The sequence below is a fragment of the Epinephelus lanceolatus genome, chromosome 20, assembly GCF_041903045.1.
Source record: "Epinephelus lanceolatus isolate andai-2023 chromosome 20, ASM4190304v1, whole genome shotgun sequence".
Classification (NCBI taxonomy): Eukaryota; Metazoa; Chordata; class Actinopteri; order Perciformes; family Serranidae; genus Epinephelus; species Epinephelus lanceolatus.
In genome coordinates, this window is record NC_135753.1 from 39,070,649 (window position 1) to 39,095,261 (window position 24,613).

The 24,613-nt window shown below is 42.8% G+C and overlaps 1 protein-coding gene across 1 annotated transcript in view; it reads left to right on the top strand.

Annotated features, from left to right (window-relative positions):
- palmdb (palmdelphin b) overlaps positions 1-24,613 on the top strand; it is a 92,391-nt gene that overhangs the window by 17,044 nt on the left and 50,734 nt on the right. Inside the window, exons 2-5 of the mRNA XM_033638172.2 lie at positions 7,364-7,414; positions 9,295-9,375; positions 12,264-12,394; positions 16,017-16,131. Coding sequence (XP_033494063.1) covers positions 7,370-7,414; positions 9,295-9,375; positions 12,264-12,394; positions 16,017-16,131 — 372 coding nt within the window. The 5' untranslated portion in view covers positions 7,364-7,369. The remainder of the gene's footprint in view (positions 1-7,363; positions 7,415-9,294; positions 9,376-12,263; positions 12,395-16,016; positions 16,132-24,613) is intronic.

Genomic DNA, 24,613 nt, shown 5'->3' on the forward strand with positions numbered 1-24,613 from the left:
TTCATGCAGGGTCGACTCCTGAATGCTGTCACTCTTCATATTAAATCTGATCCTGCATTTCTGATAACAGCTTCAGTGTTTGAAGAGTGAAACACGACAGTGTTATCAAAGATGGTGAGATTATGTTCGTCACACACGTCCTGGTTTAAAGGTAGAGGAACAAACGTCCATCCAAGGGAAACACATATCGCTGTATACACTATATTAAATGTCTAATGTGACTAAATCCAGACCACAGATTAGAGTTCACAGTGGGATGAAAGTGTCTGTGGGTGACTGGCTCAACCTGATCTCACAGAAATACGTGAAATGACCACGACCTCTTAACACCGCATTCCATGGTGGCAGCACGTAATGGGTTGAAATTACATGCTGCCACCACAAAAACAATGCCAATGTAAAGTCAATTAGGGTCCTCTCCCGTGGTGGACACACGGATTCCCTGATTCAATCACATCATGTCAACCTCGTTTTCCTCAATGATATCTTTAACATTCCTGTATACACACAAAAACGCGGAAGTGTCCTTGATATTAAAACGGCAAATACATTCCTCTGTTATAATTTCCCACCAATAATAATAATAATGATAATAACGTGATAGTTCGGCTGTTCTAGATATTTGTTATAGCCTATTCAAATATTCAATCACAAAAACGCCGTTTCTAGAGAACTTGCTAAAATATCTGAAATGAACCATCATGCCTACTTTTTCTTAACATATTTCATCTAGGTGCAGTGTCATTACTAGTTCAGCTTTACTAGACATTTGATATATTCAGTAGATGTATCTTTTCACGACCCTGTTTTACAACAAGCCGCAAAAAACCTACAGTCCCAAAAACGCCGTTTTTAGAGTACTATCTAAAATAACTACGATTAGCCAATATCCTTGCTTTTTTTCTTAACATAGTTCATCTAGGTGCAGTGTAATAACTACTTCGGCTTTACTAGACATTTGATATATTCAGTAGATCTAGCTTTTTACAACCCTATTTTACAGCAAGCCGCAAACGAACCTACTGTCCCAAAAACGCCGTTTCTAGTGTATTAGCTAAAATATCGAAAATTAGCCGACATCTTTACTTTTTCTTAACATAGTTCATCTAGGTGGAGTGTAATAACTAGTTCGGCTTTACTTGATATTAGATATATTCAGTAGATATATCTTTTTACAACCCTATTTAGAGCCCTACTTTGCAAATCAGAAGAACTACAACTATGTTGCTGATATGTATCAAACTGCATGGCGCAGTCCCAGGGAATTGTAGTTTTTTAAAAATCTAACTGTTTTTCCCAGATTTGGAAGTTGTAAATATTGAATTGAGAGTACACTGTGGACTTTAAGGGGATGGTAAACACATTTGTGAAATCAGATTTTAAATATCTAATTTCTAAATGGGTGAAAATTAAGTTTATCCATATTTTATCCATATCTGACAGCACCCACAGTTGTTGACTACACTCACATGATAGCTGAGGTCAAGAGCTCTCTATAACAGTTGGTCCCATGTCTGTACCCCCTTTAGTTGCTAAGTTATAAGCCCTCAAACATGCACTGAGGTCAAGGTTCAAAGGTCAATGGCTGAAAGCAGGAGCCATGTAGAATCTTCATACTGACATATGTCACTCTCCAGGTTGAGACCTTTCCAATGATGTATTTGGTTTAGCTCTACGACAAAGTTTAGATTTTTTCATTTTTTGGACACAAGCCATGCCAGGTGTAGTTTCAGAGAGCACTTTGAAGGCCCCGTGTATAAAATGAGTTTTGTTTGTTTCTTTTTACTGTAGATAGTTACTAACATGAGTCATCCTCAGACAATACAATACTACTGAAAAGTAAAACCAATAATAACAATAATGAAATAAGCAAAAATAATATTAAAATCATATTGAAATGTTAAAATCTATTTACAGAGTGGAATGGTAGCCTAATAGATAACTTAGATAATATTTATTATTGTTTAGACACTTTGTTATTGCTTAGATACTATTTAGCCTATTATTGTATTTACTTTTAGCAGGTTCTACTTTTGAGTAATTTCCGAGAAGTTATGATAACAAAAAAAAAAAAATTACAGACTATAGGAGACAACCTCTTCAATGTCTCACGTCAATTAATTAATACGATTTGTCGGCTTTTTATAATGCCTTTTTTTTTTTTTTGCTGCTGTCTCCAGTTGAGAGAGGTGATTTGCTAAATACATTCTACAATAATAATTAGATTAAGTAGTTTTAATTAAAAAAACGGAAGAATAAAAGAAATAAACACCGAAATAATTACTTTTTTTTTATTGATACCCCTCTCTGACACACACACACACACACACACACACATTGAACACGCGATTGAATGAATGAATGAATGAATGAATGAATGAACATTGGAAGTGGTTCAGCCACAGTCCCGCCGGCTGGCGTGGTCACATTGAGATTACATTTGTTTTTTATTACTAACAAAATGTTTTATATTGACCGTATGAATGGTTTCGTTTTCAAATAAATATTTGGAAACGAAAATATGCGTTGGTGTACTTTCACAGAGTTTTGCAATATGTATATAGCCTACCTGTATCAAAATGTATAATTTTCAGCAGCGGTTTGTGTGACAGCTGCCACGGTCGGAGGTATAACCAGCGGGGCAGCCGCTGGTTCTGTGGCGCTGGCTTGGGGTCCGCTCTCCCCTGGTGGAGTGGAGGGTGGCCGGGTTGCCAGGGGCAGACGGCTCCATGTGATGGTGTTTCCTCTCTGGTTCTTCCGTGCTCAGCCTTATTTTTATCTTCTTATTTATTTATTTATTACTGCCGTTTGGATTCAGTTACAGCAGACGGATGGCAATCTGAAATGGAATGAAGCCCACAGACGGCGGACAGCAGCTACAAAACAGTAGTGGAACGCGCCCCATCCGCCCACAGCACAATGCTCTTAAAGCCCTACACTATCAAAAGCTGGCAAAATACATTTATTTTATTTTATGGCCTTGACATTAACCTGTCATATTGTTGAGTTATCAAGGACACTTCCGCGTTTTTGTGTGTATACAGGAATGTTAAAGATATCATTGAGGAAAACGAGGTTGACGTGACGTGATTGAATCAGGGAATCCGTGTGTCCACCACGGGAGAGGATCCTAATTGACTTTACATTGGCATTGTTTTCATGGTGGCAGCACGTAATTTCAACCCATTACGTGCTGCCACCACGGAATGCGGTGTTAAGAGGTCGTGGTCATTTCACGTATTTCTGTGAGATCAGGTTGGACTGGCTCTTAGAGGTGAGTCATGGTGACCAGTAGTGGGGATGTGTTTGTCTAAGTGGCTCTGAAAGTTCATCCCAGGGGTGTGAGTTGGTCTTTGAATCTTGGAGGTCTCTGAGGACCGAAGGTGGTTTGGGTCAGTGGTTGGGGTGGGACTCCCCAGGCACCTCATGATTCAGAGGGGAACGATTCGATAATAAAACGATTATCAGTGCATCAGAATGTTTGAGTCCAACACATGATTTATTTTTCTCTTTCGTTTAAAATATAGCAGCCTGTGTTTGGTGATCCATTATTACATAAACAGATTCTTTTACTTGCATAGGGCTCTTCGTATGTCCATCACTGGTGTCTGCAGGGTATCTCAGCAGCATTCCTGAGGGGTTAAAGAGAGAGCTGGTCCTTGGAGCTTGATGGTTGTACCAGTGTTGGTTTTGACAGCTAGTTTAGATTCAGTCTTCGTCTGAAGATGAAAATCTTTATTAGTTTTATTCACATTTTGGCCCTTTTTTATTCTTCATAGTTTTAGTCTGGAGTTCGGTTTTTAGTCCTGATGTTTTCTGTATGTGTTTTTCTCTTCAAACTAATCCAGTGAGGCTGAATCATGGATCAGAAACGACTCAAGGTGACAGGTTGTATAAATAATGTGTGTGTCATGTCTCCAGTAGTGTGTGCTCTGCGAGTGGAGCTAGCTGCTAACAGCCACCGCTGCAACTAACAAACTCCACAAATCCATTCAGCAGCTCCACCATCCACAGTCAGACACACACGGCTGATTATTTACTGCTGAGTTACAGCTCACAACTCGCACCAACCCAAACATGCTGGTGCAGACTATTTACTGGAGTTTACCAGCCTCTCGCTCATCGGGCATCTGAAGATAATCAGGCATCTGATACAAGCGCCGCTGGTCTCCTTTTTTCGTCATGGCAAAGAGGTCATTGACAAAATTTTTCGTCTTTCTAGTTTCCCTTGTTTCTCTTTCGTCCTGCAGCACATTATTGCAGAGCGCTTGTCTAGCTGAGTCCTGCCTCACGTGGCTGTGGACGTGACCCCAGCGCCCTCTTTTCAAGCAGCATTGTGAGAGGTCGCTGCCCTCTCTCTGCAGAGGGTCAGGTGCATCTCAACCCTGAGTGTTCTCCTCCGTGTTATAATGCATGACAGTAAATCAGAGTGCCAACACAGCCATGTTACATTCCCTGTGCCGTGTCGTCGTGCCATTCCTCAGGCTTCATCTGACATGTGACACTGACTTGCTACTTCTCTCTCTGTCCCCCACACTGTCATGGCTGCAGTTAATTTACTGGTTGCAGGCTCACAAACTGTTAAGTTAAATTTTCACAAGCTGGAAGTGTGTACACCATGTCACATCATGTCTGTGTGAATTTACTGTGTATACAACAGCTGTGCCACTGTGTGAGGACAGAAGAGAATCGCATGAACAGCTTTACAGCAAAGTGTCAAAATCATCACACCCTTAAAGGATAATTCTGGCAACTGTCTTTATTTTTCTGTCAATGAATGTACCAACTGACACGCTCTGGTAGTGTGTCGAAGCCTGAAGTATCTTCTGCCTCCATGTAACAGAGCAGCAGTGTCCAGAAACACATCACTGAGCCACACTGCTGCACTTGGTGACATGTTCCTACGTTATCATGAACACAAACACACACACACACACACACACACACACACACACACACACACTGTGGTTTATTCTGACTCAGTCACACATACGCCATCCAGCTGCCACAAATTCCCACTGGAGCAGAGGTGTTCAAACTTTCAAGCCAAAATCTGAAGGCACAGCTGTATTTGTATCTGTGCACAACGGCTTCTGTAACGTGTGTTATCACTCTCATCAAGACGTAAGGCAATGAAAAGTTTGCCCCATACAATAAAGTGATCCATCGTTCCACTCACGGCTTTCTCCTTTTAAATGCTGTCATCCCTCACAGTGGCTGCCAAACGGGGCTTAATAAATGAGACTACATGTGAGGACGGGGACCTCAGGGACACACTGGTTTGAGTTGGTCAACTATGGAGTGAATGATTGAAGCCATAGAGTCGGATTAGAGAGGATATTTTAATCTCCAAACGCAGGAAGTTTACAACACTGACAGGAAGTGTGTGGTTCTGAAAATTAATGAAGGAAAATATCTCTAAACTCAATAGAATATACATATATACAGAATAGAATATACATTTTTTTTAAATCATTTCATCCACATTTACTCCTTTAAATAAGTCTAAATGACGACTCTCCACTCACGTTAATATTACACGTGGTGGGAGTAATTAAGAGATCTAATTTATATAACCTAGGATCGTGTAAGGTTGCACATGTGATGCAGCACTTCATTAACAAAGGCAAACTGGAAAATACACAAAAGTTGGCATGTTAACTTAAAGCCCTACAGTTGGAGAAACACAGGCGGCTTCGCACCTTAATTACGCACACACATCAAAAAGGGAAAAGTCGCATTAACGGCTTTTGTACACTTCATTTTTAGCAGAATTTGCTTCTTTATAAGGAAGTGGGCGTGCACAACAGACTGATCGTCAGTTAAAAATGTATTCATACTTTATTGTAAAGGCTCAGTTGAATATTGCAATAATAATAATAATGTGTGGTTATCACAAAATCCCACGGCACACCTGGATCGGCATCACGGCACAACATTTTGGAACCACTGATCTGGAGCACCAAATTCAAATTCCAAATTAAATCCTCACATGGTCCACTTATATAGGATTTGATGTATTTTGACGAGGCGCAGCTCATAATAGAGTTTCACTTTTTTTCTGCAACAAAGTGATGAAATCTCGCCGACTACTGACCTCTCTGGTCGACTAACGTTTGATCAGCTGTGAGGGGGCAGCTACTGTTTACTGTAACAGTGTCCATGTCTCTTTCAGTAAAAGTTTAAAAGAAGTAAAAAGTTTGAAGTGTTTTCTCATCTGCTGATGGCAGCTTCTGTAGTGATCTGAATAGCTCAACGTCTTACCCAAAGCTTCGTTATTATTGTGACCTTCTTGGTTTTTGGCGAAACTTTTGATTCACTGGTCCATCTCCGTCCCAACCCTCACCTGTGGTCATGAGCTCTGGGTAGTGACTGAAAGAATGAGATCGCAGATACAAGCGTCTGAAATGAGTTTCCTCTGTGGGGTGTCTGGGCTCAGCCTTAGAGATAGGGGGAGGAGTCAGACATCTGGAGGGAGCTCGGAGTAGAGCCGCTGCTCCATCACCAAGATCTGACCGCTGTCTCCACCCTGACATTATCCAAACTTATACCACAACGTCAGTGCTGGTTAAAATGTGTCGCTGTAGCTGGGAGCAAGTTAGCTAGCTAGCAAACGTTAGCACTGGCATTATTGTTTCTCAAATCATTACAGACCCAACAAACATTACTGACGGCTTCTATTCGACAACAGTTTTGCTACTTAGTGCAAAAAACATGTCGAACTAATGCTGGGTTCACACTACACAATATCAGCCCGACTATAGTTGGCAGCAGTGTCGTATGGTGACGGCTTGGAATCATGAACGACAATGAGTGTCGTACACGATAATCCATTGTTTCATCTCCTGTAGTGTGTCATAGTAGACGACAACCGACGCAGCATCTAGGAGGCCTCACGACATCCCGACTGAAAGTCTAGCATGTTTGATTTTCTTTTTGTCGTTCACAACTTCTCCCATTACAGCCGTCACTTTGACCAACAGGAACACAGAGCGATCTGCTGCCATGGAAACTGTAGGACAACAACAGCCCAGCCTTTTAGATATTTTCTGTAGGGACGTTAGCACACAGAGTAAAAAGGAAACAGCAGAGGCACTTTAGTTATAAAACAGGACAAGAATAACCTGATGACATCACACACGTCGTGAAAGACGCTCAGTGATGATTGGTGTGGACCATGGTGCAGTGTGTCATGTCTGTCGGCCAAGTCATGGCACCGTTTCATGACTTACATAACAGACTCCTTGTTGCCAGTTGAGAAGTTTGTGACGTCACTGCATTAGCCCGTACTATGCCGTGTGAACGCACTGAGCGCACTTCCTCCTCCTCATGTATTCACTGTCATAATGTGTCTCTCCTGCAGACCATCATGGAGGAGGCTGACCTGCTGAAGGAGAGGCTCCAGGCGATAACGGTAAGAACCAGTCCCGTGCTCCTGGCAGTAGGAAACACGTATACAATCTGTCTCTGTCACATGTTGAGTGCTGCTTTGCCGTGGTGGTCTTCCTGAAAGTCATACATGGTAACTGGACCTGCACTTGTATCGTGCTTGATGGCGTTACGCCTTTGAACGCTGCAATAAAATCGGTCCACCAACCACAGGAGCAGCCATCGGGAGCAATTTAGGGCGGCGGTATTTGACAACTTTGGAATGAGAACGAGCGGCGGTTTTCTCTCCTGTTGTGGTTAGTTTGTTCGAAGGGTTTATTTTTGGCCAAATTTCAAATGAGACGCAGAATAAAGTGGTTTTGGTGAAATATTTTTGTTTAAAGCTCCGATTTTGGGTCCATGATGTGACCATCTTTAAAAATCTTTGGTAACATAAACACAAACACAACCATTTAAATGTGTATGCCCCACCTAAAGCCAAAATATGAAACAGTTTCCTCCCTAGTGCTTACTAAAGTATTTGACATGCCTCTCCCTCTCTGCACCGCCCACCTTGTAAATAACAAACAGTCCCTTACTTGTTGAATTTAAGAAGTCCTGAAAATCTGCCTGGATATTCTGATTCAGAACATCATCATTTAAACTGCAGATTTCTGAGAGTGGAAAACAAACATCTTGAGAAATTCTCATGGCTGCAGAGTCTCTGAGTTTGACGGTCAGACAGAGACAGAGACAGCACTATAAATACCAGCAGACGTTATCAGGGAGATCCCGTTTCACTGGAGCTTAGCGTTAGTCTGATCCAAGATCCAGGAGCTAATCTTAGCCCACAGTGACCCCCTCAGTGTGACATCCAGCAACCCACGGCCTGTGTTTTCATGCTGAGTTAAAGGGACTCTTTGCCAGTTTTCAACCTGCTTTGTATCAAAACAGTGTAGGTAGCATGTGTTAATGAACTCTGGTAAACTTCTCTGCATCTTGCCAACACCCTCTGCCAGCTCAAATGTGCTGGATGACGCAAAACTTTTCACTGATTCCAACAACAGACTGAACTTCTGCACCACAGACACAAAAGCCCTATTTTTTTTCAAATCAGGCTGATGACGTATGATTTCTCAAAGAGTCTGGACCTCGTCGTCCGTCCACTTCTCGTAGCGTCTCTTCTTTCACTCAGTTTTCCAAATGATCAAAACACAACCGAAGTGAAGCTCAGAGAAATAAAATAAAGTTTGGAGCCACACTGACACGGAAGTGCGAAACGCTCCAAGTGTGTGTTCCACCAATGGGCGTTCTTCAGCACACAGCTCCGCCCCTCAAGTCACGGTGAATATGAAAAGTCCTACCCCCTTACTAGGTACTTTTTCAGGGAAAGTTTGGGGTTGAGGGAAAGATTACAGATTTAAGAGTTCAAAGGCATAAAGGCATTAAGTACTCTGTGTGCGGCTGGGGCTCAGAGGTAGAGCGGGTCGTCCACTAATCCGAAGATCCACGGTTCGATCCCCGGCTCCTTCAGTCAGCTTGTCGGAGTATCCTTAGGAAAGATACTGAACCCCAGATTGTCCCTGATGGCTGTTTCATTGGTGTGCGAGTGCTTACTGAGCAGCAGGTGGCACCTTGTGTGGTCGCCTCAGCCACCAGTGTGTGTGTGTGTGCGCGTGTGACAAATATGTGTCCATTATAAAGAGACTTTATTGAAGATGAATTATCTTTTCGATAGGAAGTTGCTTATTAGCAGGGAAAGTGGTTGTGGTGAACAGGTCGTGAAGGCTGTGTTGCTTTTTAGCTATTTCTGTCTGTCCAGCTGTCAGCTCAAGGTTGACGTGTCAGCACTAAAGAACAACAGGTGGAATAGTTTCCATGCTGCGACATACATGTGATGTAAACATGTTTGATTTGCCCCCACAGGACAAAAGAAGAATCCAGGAGAACATCGCAAAGAAACGGAGACAGATTGAAGAGGAGAAATTAAAACTCCAGTACATAAAGGTACTCTTTGCTGCGATAAGAAGAACATCCAGGAGCAAATGGACTGCAGGGGCTGTGTGAGATGTGGTTCTACTGTCTCACTGCATTTAAATAAAGAACACTACAGAGTAGAAAAGTGTCTCCAGCAAACAGACTCCCAGGAGGAACTGTGGGACGAAGGTGTTGTGATTTCATGTACTTCTATTCTAGTGTGTTAATAACACTGCAGCGACCTCTGTTTTGTTTCTGCACAACCTCTGACACAGTCTGAAGGAAGGCCCTCTGCACCAGCATTACATAACTTTATTGTTCTGACTCTACCCAGAGCCGTCTCACTCCAACACTTACAATAAGCCCGTTTCCACCCAACACTTTCAGTGTGGTACCTTTGGAGCCAAAGGTAACCCGTCACACATGCAGCTTATGCCCCGTTTCCACTGAGCAGTAATGCACCTGAAGTTTGTTTGCCAGCTGCAAAGAAGATGCACAGGATGTCTCTAGTGACACAGTGCACGAGAGTGTTTTGTGAGCAGTACTGGAGGATGAGGCCGCATTGCTTGGTTTGTTGGGCGGAAAGTTTTTTTAAAAAAACTTCTGGATGGCAGCTTGGGTGAGAGCATGGTTGTGCAACAAAGAGTTTTCTTATCACCGCAGCACTTCAAGCCTACGGTATCATAGCGAGGCAAAACATGTTGCTGCGAGCACAGATACCAGAGCTAACGTTAGCTACGACAGTCCTGCTACAGGCTAACGGTGTAGCCAGCCCACAGTAGACCAGATAACGGGCTCAGAGCCAAAATAAGTCTGCGTCTGACAAATTAACAAACTCTCTGATGAAATGAAAAACAAACATTTTTGTTGTTTAAGTTCACGTCTGTTCAGTAGCCATGTTTCCATCAGCCTGTGTAGATGCGCATCTAGAAGTATCGCATCGGAAAATTATGATGGAAACTCCAAAATTCGAATTAAAATCCCCTGATTCGCACAAACTAAAATACGCTCGCTTTAGCCGGGTTTTGGTTGATTTGAAAAAATGTTGATTCACAAAACGGGGGATGGAAACAGTTATGTTCGAATTAAGTCTGACGTAGCGCACCTCTCTCCATGGTGATATCCACACTCCGGGTCGGGAAGGCGGTAAGCTATTGATTCAGTCGTTAACCAAAATGTATTTGAACTGAAAAACTTTGCTTATTTTCTCAAATATTGCTATTTGATAAAAATGCGATTAATCTAGATTAATTAATTACAAAGCCTCTGATTAGTTAGATTATTTTTTTAATCACGTCCCACCACTAGTTTATATAGATTAATTTGGAGCGGATTATGTGAAGGTCATATATTCTAATCCTCACTTCCTGTGGGCTACAGCAACACTAAACCCCTGAGCTTGCCTGAGAAGGACTAAATGCACAAAGCTGCTATTTTTAAATATCCCATGGAGAGAGACTCTCACTGCAGCCTGTTCTATTTTGTTGTGAAAATGTGGGCGTGCAGCCTCGTTCTGTGGACGATAAACCAGGTGCAGACTTCCATCTGTGTCACCGCTGATGAGGAAATACAGCGAGTGCTGGACGGAGCAGTGAGTGACAACAACCCCGCCCACATTTAAGAGTACAAGTGACTGAACTATCCAGGTGTACAGACAGACAGACAGACTTGTGCTGCACGATTTGAGAAAAATGTGCGATTGCGATTACAATGTAATACATAAATGGGGTCATCATTATATGAGGGGGGCACTGACCTGAACTGAGTTATTGTTATGGACAGTGTGTAAGCAGCACAGCACGGCACTGAACACACAGTGGAGCGCCTGTGTTGCGTTCAGGCGTAGTCACGTAAATGACAATTTCCAGCATGTGAATAGGCCATAGCACAACACAGCAGCATGTCAGATGCGCTGAACCCAAGCAAATTTTGCTCAGTTTTTCATTTGTTATTATATAGTTTGTTATGGAGTCTGTGATTTCCCCGTGACACTTTGAGGTCTTGTTGTATGGCGTGACACTTACAGATGTTTGTGTAACTGTGCTTGGATGTTGTTTTATGAGGCTCTGGTGTCTTTCAGTTGTCTCTTTGTCTTTATCGTCACTCGGCTTGTCTTTCTCTCGCATGCGTTCTTCCTACTTTTCTCTGTGCTGTCTCAAGTGCTGATATAGGTTGGTCGTGTTGCTGCTGGACGTGGCGACTTTAACTTTTAAACTTTTACACAGCACGTCTTAATGTTCAGCGTCACCGTACCTGAATCCAAAGTATTGCCTTGTGATAGATGTTGCGTGTTTTTGCCACCAACTCAGCCTGTTCATGGTCGTGCTCATGCTCTTCTTCAGCGTCTGTATTGGTCACTGCTGCACGTCGGCTGGTCACCTGACCACACGTGCTGCACACACCAGGATAGCTTGTGGGCGTGATGTCAACAAACTCCACACACTACAGCAGATGTAGTCACATATTCACAGGCACACACGTTAACATTTATTTACATTAAATCACAAATCACAGCCTTGTGTGCGGTTATGTAATCGCACAGCCTGACATCATGATTACAACTGCAATTAGATTAATCGTGCAGCACTAAGACGGACCTCATGTCGTCTTTGAAGACAGTGAATGCTGATAGTTTTTCAGATAGTTGGAAACCATCCGTCTGAGGTCTAAAGTTTACTTACCTGTTAAATGGTGATAAACTGTGAACCTTACGAACACTCATGAACTGATGAAATGATTAGAGTTGTATAACTGCTCTGTCACTGAAGGATGGAAAACTCTGAGGGCATCTAGTGGAGAGGTGGGATGTGACGGTGTTGGGGGGGGGGGGGGGGGCACTTCTGAAATATGAATGGGACTCTAAATAACATTGGCAGCTAAAACTGAGATGCCTGTGTGTTGGTGTGTTTGACTGACAGAAGAAAGCCCTGAGGGAGCAGTGGCTGATGGATGGTCTGAGTCAGCAGTCGGAGGAGGAACAGGAAGCCATGAGGCTTCAGGCTCAGGACGTACAGCAGCAGAGTGATGAGCTGCAGAGCAACATCCTCAGGTAACCTGGAAACTGCAGTAAATCCCACAGTACATCCCACACTGGACACAACAGGCAGAGAGCTGGCAGAACTAACACAGCATGTGGGTGAAGGCGTTTATATTTGGTTCAGCTGCACTGAATCATTTCAAGACTGTTGAAACTTCAGTCATCCCAGCGAGTGAAATCAGTAGGTGCAGGGGCCAGTAGTGACAGACTCTGCACACGTAGTCCACTTTCTTAGTATCCATCATCTGGAGAAATTGTGACACACAGTAGGGCTGCCCCCGAACAGTCGACCAAACGTTAGTCGACCAGAAAGTTTATGAGTCAGCAAGATTTCATTGGTCGTGTTGTTGCAGAAAAAATAAAGAAATAGACAAACGTGAAACTCTATCAGGAGCTGCACCCTGTCAGAATAAATCCAAACCTATATGACTGGACCATGTGGGACTTTAATTTGAAAGGACAGACACAGGCAGACTATGATATGGTGTTTATTAAAGCACAGACATCTTGTACTTTGACTCCAGTGCATTTGCTTTTCGTACCTTCCTGTCACCGCACTCTGCCTGTGTCTTACATTTGTCCTCCCACATCCTCTTCCTCCCCTCTCACATGTTCACATCATCATACACCTGAACATTACTGTCTGACAGGGATCAGGGCAAAACATGATTCATCATAGTATCGTGTGATATCTTGAGTGGCGGAATCGTACATGGACGCTATGTGTGGATTTTTTATTATACACATTATTTATTTTGCAAATACACATTTCAATCCAACTTTTGGTCCTAGAATAATAAAATCAGTTGCTTTTTCGCTCAACTAGATGGTGCTGATGTTTTTATTCTGGTGCGGTCAGCAGAGGTTCATCAAAACAAAGATGGAGGCACCGGAGACAGAAATCAGAAATGTGCCGTCGCAGGCGGTTAAAGAGGCAGCACGTGTACGGCCCCTTAATGTGTACATTAGGTTAGTGTTTTAGCTGCCAAACTTTAGTTACTTAATATACTGCATATACCAGTATACCTCTATGCCATTGTGCTAGTGACTCAACTATCTCATGTCCAACTCCTCATAAGGACCAGCTCCAGTCCCTGATTGGCTGACCCACCAGTTTCACAACACATGACGTGTTTCCTGCCGTAAAGCAGGTTTTTTCCATGAAATTTTGCCCCCAGGGGCAGAAGCTTATTGCAAAGATTGCAAAGCCACTAAGTAACCTATGTAAACACTGATAGTCTGATTTTACTGTGGACACTACCTTGTGCAACCCACATTATTTTCATCATGATATGTTTAGGAAAAGATGCTAACTGGAAGATAAAGCAGCCAAAACATTCTTGTTTTTCATGATGAAAATGTTCATTGTAAGTTCTCCTCACGACACACACACTGTAAAGAAAGGCCCAGAAATAACAAGCTGCCGCCCTGTGATAGACAATGATGACATCACAGCCACAGAACATTGTGGGACCTTCTCCAGAAAGACGTACAGGCAATGTGGACCCAGGTTTTTGGACAATCTGTGGACTTTATTTATGTTCATGTGCGTCCATGATAAAGTAAGCGTGGAAGGGTTATTCCCCCGTCATAGTTTGACAGGTGAAGTGTGTCTTCTCACTGCATTCTCATATTGATGTACAACATATGCTGTGTTCCTGTCTGAGCCCTCCATAACTCATGACTCATGAGTCTATGATGCTGATTGTATTAAGACATTTCTCCACCCAGCTCCTAATAAGTTTATTTTCAGCTTCCCTGTTCCCTGGAGATTCATCATCTAATTGATTTCAGGTTAATTCAGAGTCCGTTTCTTAAGGTGGCGGCGTCATCGGTCTGTGCCAAGTCATGGTGGATTTCACCACTAGAGGGCGCACTTTACCAATATTACAGGGCAGCAAGGAGCATTTGATTTGCCTCACAGTTTAATATTCATTGGTGCCTGTTGCATTTACATATCATGTTGGTGTGTCTGTTTGATTTTGGCAACCTTTGTAAATGTTACCACAGCAAACGTTCATCCTGAGAATCAGCCGTTACAGTCCAACACCCTTCCTTCAGCACACACACACACACACACACACACACACACACACACGCCTGTTGCTGTCTCTTTACTGCCTCTCTCTCACATGTTCACCTCATCTTCTCTCCAGGGGCTGTCTCCCTGGCTTCATCCCAGCATCCCTCCTCGACTCCTCGACTCATCTTGTAGGACGTCTTGATTTGTTAAATGCGATGGGAGGAGTCGAGGAGAGAGGAGGCTACACGAGTACAACCTTAGCAGAGGTCTTTTACCCCCTGATTGGATATCAGTTATTGATTAGACAGCTGATCAGACTGATCTGAAACATCAGTTTCGTACAGAGTGAAGACCCATAAGAGATTAAACTCAATGTGTCACTGACAAGTTTGATATTTGATTTCTGATTCATCGAGTTCAAAATCTGAACGAGACAAGAGACAAACGACTTTCTGCATTTATTAGAAACAATCTGTTATTTCCCTCATCGACTGTTACTATGAAGACAATCAGAGAGCCTGTCTGTCTGTCAGAGAGCCTGTCTGTCTGTTTTCTGCTCGGCCGCCCGTCAGTGCAGGAGCCTTCCTGAGTGCAGGCAGTTGGAGTTTGACTGGGTGAAGAAGTTGTGTCTGAAAGGCTGAATGTTATCAGATATGGACTGAAGCAGAATATGTCGTCAGATAAAAACATGTTTTGGATTTGGGAAATGATAACATGTAGTTTTTTTTTTTTTTTTCAATTCATTTCGACTTTCGAATGCTTTTAACTAGTGACGGCCAAATGAAGCCTCATGAAGCATTTTCTTTACTTCCTGAGCCCACTCATGGTTTAAAGAGAGAGGCTCAAAGAATGGCAATTCAGTGTGCTTTCAACCTTTTGTTGAACAAACAGCGCCATCTAGTGGGCTCAGAAAATAAAGAAATGCTTCATGAGGCTTCATTTGGCCATCACTACTCTTAAGGGATTGGAAACGTCTGGCATCCTCTGGCATCCTCCATCAGCTGTGCCAGTAACATGGCGCCACTAGCTTATAAATACATGTGACGTTTGTGATGTCAGAGCTAAATCTGTTTATGGAAAAATATTTTTTTTCAGCAGATATCTGAGTCGTGACCAGACTGAGCTAGCTGAGCAGATTTGTGATAATGTGTGGGGTATTTATTCAGTTTGAGAAACCTGACGATCTCTAGAAAGTAAGCTGTTGGCTGGCGGACTCAACAGGGATGAGAAAACATGTCATTGTCATGTCAACCTTATTAGTCAGACCCTACGTATTTCCATGGAAACAGAGACAAAAAGCTTTTTATTTTGAGAGCTAAGTGCCCCTCAACATGAATATATTTTGCGTTGGTTGTTATAGAATGTATACACTCGCGCTTCAGTGATGCGTACGGACCTCGGCGCTGACATCACCACTGTTGTGACCCAAATGACATTTAAGCACACCTTCCTGTGTAATGTTGCTTGAATATCACCCAGAATGCCGTGTTTGACAAGAGAAAAAACCCAAAACAAACTAAAGCAAGTTCTGTTAGTTAAGAAGTGCTGAAAGGTCTGTTCAGCCGAGTGCTTGTTTCAGTAATCAACACACTTCATTACTCTCTTGTACAGAATAGAAAAGGAGATTGAGGCCTTGGAAACACAGGAGCTCGTCATCTCCGCCAACGAAGAAGTCGTTCTGAAACAGTTGAAAGAGGTGGAGAAGACGGCTGAGGACATCATCAAGGTAGGCTCACATAAAGTGGCTTCCTTTGGGTACTGTGCTTGCTTTTCTGGCTCTTACACTGCTGTGTGTTGCTTACTGATTAATTCTGCTGCTGTGTACGACTTTTAACCTCCAGGCAATGAATCACGATAATGTCTGATAATCCTTTTGCTTTTATCTAACATAAATCACTAACTCCTGATGTGAATAGAAGGGTTCGTATTTGAAACATTGCTCCTAATAGATGTTAGATAAAGAAGTGAACAGACAATGAGGCACAAAGCGCTGGGCGCATAAAGGCCCTGCTCACACAGAAAGTGTTTTGCAGGCAGCAGGGTTTTTTTTTTATTGAATGGCACTAGTGGGAAAAAGTATGCTTGCTGCGCCTTTTTATTGTCGCCAGGCAACCACACTATCATCCCTGAACCCTAACCTTCTAGTGTAATCAGTTGGCTTTTTATTTATTACCTCTGCCGAGGAGGTTATGTTTTCATGGGGGGTTGGTCTGTTTGTCTGTTTGGTTGTCTGCAAAATAACTCAAAAATTTCTGAACAGATTTTGATGAAATTTTCAAGAAAGGTTGATAATGGGACAAGGAACAGATGATAAAATTTTGGTGGTGATCGGTTGAAGCAAAGTGGATAAAATAATAAAATGGCGGGAAATCCGAGCTGCTTGGCGGAGGTCTGAGCTCTCCGAGTGCTTTTCTAGTTTTATTTATTTCACAGTAATCAGTGTGTAGCTGCTGCCATGTTGAGGCAGAGGGTGCTGTCTGTAGCTCTGGTTGAGGGTGAGAGGCTGTCAGCAGATAAACAGAGATCTGTGTGGGTACATGAGACCCTAAAAAAGAGGCTGGATCATGGGGAGTACCACCAGTTGGTCCAGGAGCTTCTCCTCCATCATGGACGTTTACAGGCAGATTTTAGGATGACTCAGGGGCAGTTTGACAACCTGCTGTCTATCGTCAGGCCGTATAGCTCTGGGTATCCAGTAGTGATGGCCTCATGAAGCATTTTCTTTATTTTCTGAGCCCACTAGATGGCGCTCATGGTTTAAAGAGAGAGGCTCAAAGAATGGCAATTCAGTGTGCTTTCATCCTTTTGTTGAACAAAAAGCGCCACCTGATGGGCTCATGAAATAAAGAAAATGCTTCACGAGGCTTCATTTGGCCGTCACTACTATCCAGCAACCTCTACCAGCATTTTCCCCTCCATAATTTACCAACTGTTAACTAGTTGTCGTGACCATCACGGATGGCCCACCACTGAAATCATCTGATTGGACAACGGGAAAAAAAGATGACAAACACAGAGGTGATGTGGTGCGCTTTTCCACTCAGAGTTGAAGGTTTTTTTTTTAACTCCAGGAGTTCAGAGCGCTTCGGCAGAAACGCCAGGAGCATAGCAATGCAAAAACCACGAGCAAAAAGCTCCAATCTCTATTACAAAGAGCCGCCTTCAGCTGCTAAAACACTTTCTGTGTGATCAGGGCCAGGGGCCGTTTCATTTGTGCTCCTCTGTTGCTATCAATCAATCAATTTTATTTATAAAGCCCAATATCACAAATCACAATTTGCCTCACAGGGCTTCACAGCATACGACATCCCTCTGTCCTTACGACCCTCACAGCTGATCAGGAAAAACTCCCCAAAAAACCCTTTAACAGGTACATTATTTAGTTTTGGAGATGCACTAATTTTTATGAGCAGAGTGAAAAGAAAGTAAAATATTCGTCATATATTTTTCTGCCACCGCTGTGCATTTTTGCTCAGGTTTGGAGCACACATACTGCAGCACAGTCATATCATTACAAGCATTCAACATGTTGACACAGAGGACAGAGGCCTCCGCTTACTGTTGAATGGATGTTCTTGCTATCATGGTTCTTATTACAGATTGATATATATACAGGATTATGCAAACAATGACCTCCCACAGCCATTATGAGGAAATAGCAGCATAATTACTGCAAAATACCACGTTAGCATGGCATGTAGGATAAGATAAGGTCATGACGTGATGACGGGGACGACAGGAGCCTTCGCTGTCTGCTGCAAAACAGTGAACGCTTCAACTCTTATGCTTCTTATTTTATAAACAGGATGGTGCAAACTATGACCTCCCTACGGCTGCCCATGGGAGGTCCGTTTTCAAAGTGTCAGCAGACGCCAAAACCCTGCACAGTTAGAGACAGTTGCATCATTTTATCTTCTGTCTCCATGATCTCTGTGATGAAGCAGAATCATGGTGTTTACATGAGAAAGTATTTTTAGAATTAAGTTTGTGCATATGTGATTGGTTAGTGCAGGTTGATGTTACATCCTAGAGATCAGTTTAGATTGACTAGAGACTTATGGCCTGAGCCTGCTAATTTGAATGGGGATAAAATAATTTAATCTTGTAGCTCTTGTACAGTTTCCAAAAGTTACCAGACTGAATGGATTAAACCTTGATAGTGAAACGAGTCATTTCGTGGAGGTATTGACTCTGATTTACAGAAGCCTCTTTCTCAGTATAAGTCGGGCAATGGAAAAACATCTCTTATCACATGAGTGACCCCAGAAACTGCAGTACCTCCGTCTGGCCACTACAAAAACTGGCTTTAAAGCTTGGCGCCTCCTGAGGACCTGAATATCAGGAATCAGTGGCCGATGTGAAGGAGGAGCATTGTCCTGCTTATACCATCATCACGTTACAAAGACAAAAAAGGATATTCATTTACATTTTCATTCTTTTTGTAATTCAAATCTTAAGTTGTTCACAAGCCATAACTCGGTTACCAACTCAGGGTTTATCTAATACTTGGGACAGTCGTTACCGCCCCAGCTTGTTGGATCCTTCAAGCCCCCTTCCGTCCGCCCTACAGGGACTTTCCAGCTCCTTATAGTACCTTGTTACAGGCAGCGTTTCAACCTGACACCTTCCATCTGGGTATCATCCTGCTGTGACAGGTGCTGTCCAGCGGCGTTATGCACTGACGCCATGCAGCCGCGTACCTCCTGGAAAGGTGGCTGTTGGCGTCAGTCTGAAGCTCAAATCACTGACAAAGCGGCGATATTTGACGACTTTGGAGTGAGAACGGGCCGGAGATGGCCGTTGATGTGACACAAGTGTCGGTAACGTCAGAGGGCCAGTCTGCTTCTTGCAGCTTGTGTGTCACAGTCTCCATCCTGTGGTGGTCGGAGGATGAGGCTGCGTGCCTGTTGCTATGGTTACTCATACTATTATGTAGGCAGTGCATGAATTTAGAACAGTGATCAGACGGTGTCACTGGAACTGTTGGTACGTGTCCATTTTTAGGTATTTAGGGACACCCTGCAGCCAATCAGAATCGAGTATTCACCCAGAGCACGGCAGGGTACGATATCACTTCAGCTACATGTGTATATCACACACAGCTGCAGCTCAGCTGGGTGCACACTGGAGCTCAGTCACACTGTTAGAGGTTATACAAAGTTGACGTGCGGGTCACAGGAGGACCAATCAGATTCTAAGATTTTCTTTGAGTCTAATCTATAATCAGTCTGTGAACTCAAATATCATTGTTTTCCACTCACCCCCTGCTGCCTGTGGCTCTTCCTCTAATCTGTGCTCGTTTCTAACAAGACGCACTCACTGAGGACTGTGTGGGTGTGCTGTGGTTCACTAGAGGCTGCTCTGAGTGAGGAAGGAGGCAGGTAAATGGGCTGCTGACATGGTGGGCGTGCAGTGTGCAAGGACTAATCTGCATAATTTGCTTTCTGGTTGCTGTGTGTATCTGGACGGGAAGGTACAGTGAAGTAACGTGACTTATTCGTGATGCACCATTAATGTGTAGCACTGCTGTGATGTTGACTTGGTGCTTCTCTCCACACTTTGACCCTCAACTGCTCTGTCTTCACACATAGGAGCTAAACGCAGAGTTCCAGCCAGGTAAACACTTTTTCTAACATCTTTTGTGTGACAGTGTTTTTTGTCTCATTCTCTCATCAACCGCAGTATTAACAGATGTGACAGTATTGGACATATGTCAAGAATGAACATGATGTATTGTTCATGTAGGCTACTACTGACCTTTATTGTTTGTCAGACACCAATGACTGGTCGTTCATTTTAAGGTCCATTATCCCGAGATCATAATTTCATGTATTTAATAATGTATTTTTATTTATTTTTTTAAATTCATATAAGAATGTGAATACATCATAATGTGGGAGTTAAATATCAGACTTATTATTTGATGGACAGAACTGTAGTTTGCTCCTCCTAGCATAAAGTCTTCTCTGTACCGCTCTGTTCATGTACAAGATAACATGTAAATCAGTGAGCTAAGTGTTGGTAGTTGTACCTGTTTCCTCCTGCTCCCAGCCTTTCGCTAAGTTAGCCTAACCACGTCCTCGTATGTAAAGCGTACTTGAAGCGTGTAAGATTTAAAAGAATTTAGTGGTTTCTAGCCATGAATCGCAGATTACATCTGGCTGAAACTTCCTCCAGAGTTAAACAGGTTAATCTCCAGGGCTGGTACCTGCGGTTATTCCACAGGCTAGTTAATAACATGTCGGGCAGGAAATCCAAAGTGTGGGATCATTTTGAGAAGGTGAAGGACGAACCCAAGGTGATATGTAAACTCATCTTCATTGGTCGACTACAAACATGACGTATCATCTGAAACATGGAAGTAGCTACATGCCCATTAGCCCACAGCGTCATTAACAGGCGGCTCGCTCAGTGTGTGACCCTCACAGCTGATCAGGAAAAACTCCCCAAAAACCCTTCAACGGAGGAAAAAAAACGTTAGAAACCTCAGGAAGAGCAACTGAGGAGGGATCCCTCTTCAGGACGGACAGACGAGCAATAGATGTCGTACAGAACAGATCAGCATAATAAATTAACAGTAATCCGTATGACACAATGAGAGAGAGAGAGAAACACTGAACACTAAATAAAGCAGTTTCACGTTACCAACCGGTGCATCTCCGACACTTTTCTGCATCTTGGAGACGAGCGGCTCGCCCGCAACATGCTACTGTGTGCTCACTCCTTTTCTCTAAAAAGTTAATGCAATTATCCACAGAGGTCTCCTCCTCTCAAAGAACAACAACAACCTGATTTAAACTGCTGGACACACAGATCAGTGTTACTCCAGCACTGCTCACTGCAGTTCGGCATCTTTACTACGGTGGCCTACTTGAAAACACGAAAGGTCCTACGTGAAGCCAGCTAGTATGTTTCCAGTCACAGTGAAGTGTTTCTACAGTCCCAGCTGGACGAGGACATCTAACTGGCCTACTGTCCTTGTCCCAGTATACAAGCACGGGAGGGGAATCCATTTATTGAGCCAAGTATGTGCGACTCCTCTACGATAGGTGGAGATATGCCCCCTTTCAGCTTGTTAGTACTGGACCTTTTTCCTGTTGACCTGTTACGTCACAGACCAAACAATGGAAAAAACAAGTTAGCTACGGTTAGCTAGCAGCTAACTGCTACCATGGTGGACAACTTTACAGCTCTGTACATTTGGTCCGTCCAAAAAGTCACGGCTCTGGATGTAGATTTCTCCATGTTGTTGTCCATGGTGCTGTAACAAGGTGATCTCTGTAGATGAGGACCTGCTCCCTATGTAGATATAAACGGCTCATTCTTAGGAACAGAGAACACAATGAATCTTATTTTCAGGTGTTTATACACTAAAGAAAATATTTTATTACCTCCCATTTCTGCCAATATGTCGCCCTAAGTCTGACACACTGGACCTTTAAGACACACGACTTCCATCTGAACGTCTCAGAAAGAAAGCAAATAACTATATTACTCAATACTCTTGAATGATCTTGTGATAATGGGCTTAAAAAATATAACAGCCATCATGTGATGTGTATAGTTATCTACACATAACTAGGACATAGTCCATACCATAATAATGCTTTAAAGCTTCAGTAGCGATTCTTAAATGATCATCTTTTGAAGTCTCACTAAACGTGACATTTCTTGGCATTTACAGTGTTTTCTTGTATTTCACTGGTAATATTTTTCTCCTCAGATGTGACACATCATGACCCCTTGTCACTCCCAGATATCCCATCATGCATCCTGCTGACACCAAAAAAACCTCCTACACATGAGCTTGCTAGTGAAGCACCAAAGAAAGGTACAGACTGGAGATCCAGCTTTGCTGATTGATCACACAGCTGTCAGGATAATCTGTTTTAAATATGATAAGACACAGTGGTACATAATGGGATACAAAATAAGTGTAATTTAAACTGTGGACAGATTTTGATGTTTACCAGTAATTTCACAGAGCCCTCAGCTCCATAGTTACGCAGACATCCATTTTGTGCTCTTTAGACATAGCTGTCTGCTGCGTGGTTCTATAATGCCTTTTTGAAAGCTGTAATTTTACATTTCACCAGGATGGAGATTATAAAGCAACTTTGCAGAAGTTAAACATCAAAGACAGCAATGTTTCTATCAGGGGGAAAGACTGGAGCCCCCAAACTGACTTGCATCAGAGTCAAGACGGTCAAAGACCTGAGGCAGACACACAAAAGCCCTGTTTCCACCAAGCAGTTCAGTTCAGTTCAGTGCACTTTTTGTCTGTTTCCACAGTGAAAAGTTGTGGATGGTACGACAGAAGCGTTCCTCACTGTCCCCATTTTGGTCCCCCCTCTGTTGGACCCAGTGTTGGACCAGTTGGGGACCATTTAAACCACCACAGTAAAACAGAAGGCTGTGAATTATTTTCCTGAGGGCTTTTCAGATTTTAAAGTAAATATTCTTTATAAATATATACTAGTCCATAGCCATTGGTAGCTTTGTCACCTTCTACCTATGCCAGTCCTCAATGCCTATGTGCAGTTTCACATAGATTGACCACGTCAGTGAGTAGAAAAACGTGGGACAGACAGAATGACTGACTGACAGAATGACACACTGACAGTTTCTGTGATTATGTACAGCATACCATACCATGACTTAGTCATACCAAACATTAGAAACAACACCAACATTGGTCCACAGGGGGAGCCACAGCGATCGGTCACATTTTAGCCATTTTGAAGCATTTTTCTGTTGTTATAGCGCCACCCAGTTGTCAATTAGAGTTAAATTTCTCCAGTCACCTTGAGGCGTCCTGTTCTACATATCTACCAAGTTTAGTAAAAATCCATATGGCGGTTAGGCCTAGATAAGAAATGAGCTCTCTAGCGCCCCCATTTTGTTTGATGGGGTCAATAATGGAGGGGTCCCCTCAGATTATGTGTGGTCATATGCCTACAAAGTTGCGTGGTGATGGGTGAAACCCTTGAGATGTTATACACCTTTATGTGATGAGCCACGCCCTCCGCAATATTCATTGCCTTATAGAAGCTCAGTTTTAGTAAGTTTTCCAACTTTTGCCAAGAGGGAACTTTAGATATTGGTCCCTAGATTATGTTCACCCAGTTTCATGCAGATCGCTCAAACTTCCTAGGAAGAGATCCATTTGAAGTGTTTTTCAAAAAATTCAAAATGGCGGAAAATCTATATAAGTGGAAGTTATGGGTTCTTGAGGCAAATGTGTTCCTCATGAGGAGAGGCATCTCTGTGCAAAGTTTCATGTCTCTACCACATACGGGGCATGAGATATGCCCATTCAAAGTTTGCCATTTCAGTGGGTTGCTATAGCGCCCCCCTTTGGCCAATTGATGTAATATTGCTTCATTGGCATCCTCCCATGACCCTCTACCACTGTGCCAAATTTCACATGGATTGACCAAGTCAGTGAGGAGGAAAACATGGAACAGACACACACACAGAGTTTTCATCATTATATAGTAAGATCAATAGTAGTACTTAAACCAGGATATTCCATAAGTAGGTCTACATAAATGAAAATACATATAGGTAAAGATAAACTGGGGTACAGGCTTCCAGATAAAGAGGTATATTCAGTCAGAGGATTCGAGGAAGAAAGTTACACACTGTCAAACAGCCCGGGCTTTTGTTTGCTTAAATCACTGAAATCAACAGACCTTTAATTCCTTTCCCCAAAAACTGTTGCTCAGCAAAGACCAGGAAATATGATAATAATCAATCAGACTATTTATTTAAACCAATGTGAATATTACTTCAGGTAATTTATCAATTATGAATCATTTTATTTGATCTAGCTCCGACAGACAGCACATCAGAAGAGAGCGTTATGGCACCCAACATAGCAACACAACACCTCTGTATTCTTTACAACAATCCTCACAACTTGGATTAATGTCAATGAAAAACCCTTTTGGTTCTTTTGATCTGAGGACCCTTACAGACTGAAGGAATGTGAATAACTCACAGGGTAATCGAGGAATGGACACATAATTTGAGGTAGCCAACAACCAGGGGTTATGCATCCAAAGAAATTCTATTAAAAAAAAAAAAAAGAACTGCACACTGTAGACCCCTCTGACTGCTTCTCCCTGGAATCACTGTTTCATTTTACCAAAATATGATCATATTTCTTCAGTGTGGGCTCCATGATTACTCTGACAGTCTGACGG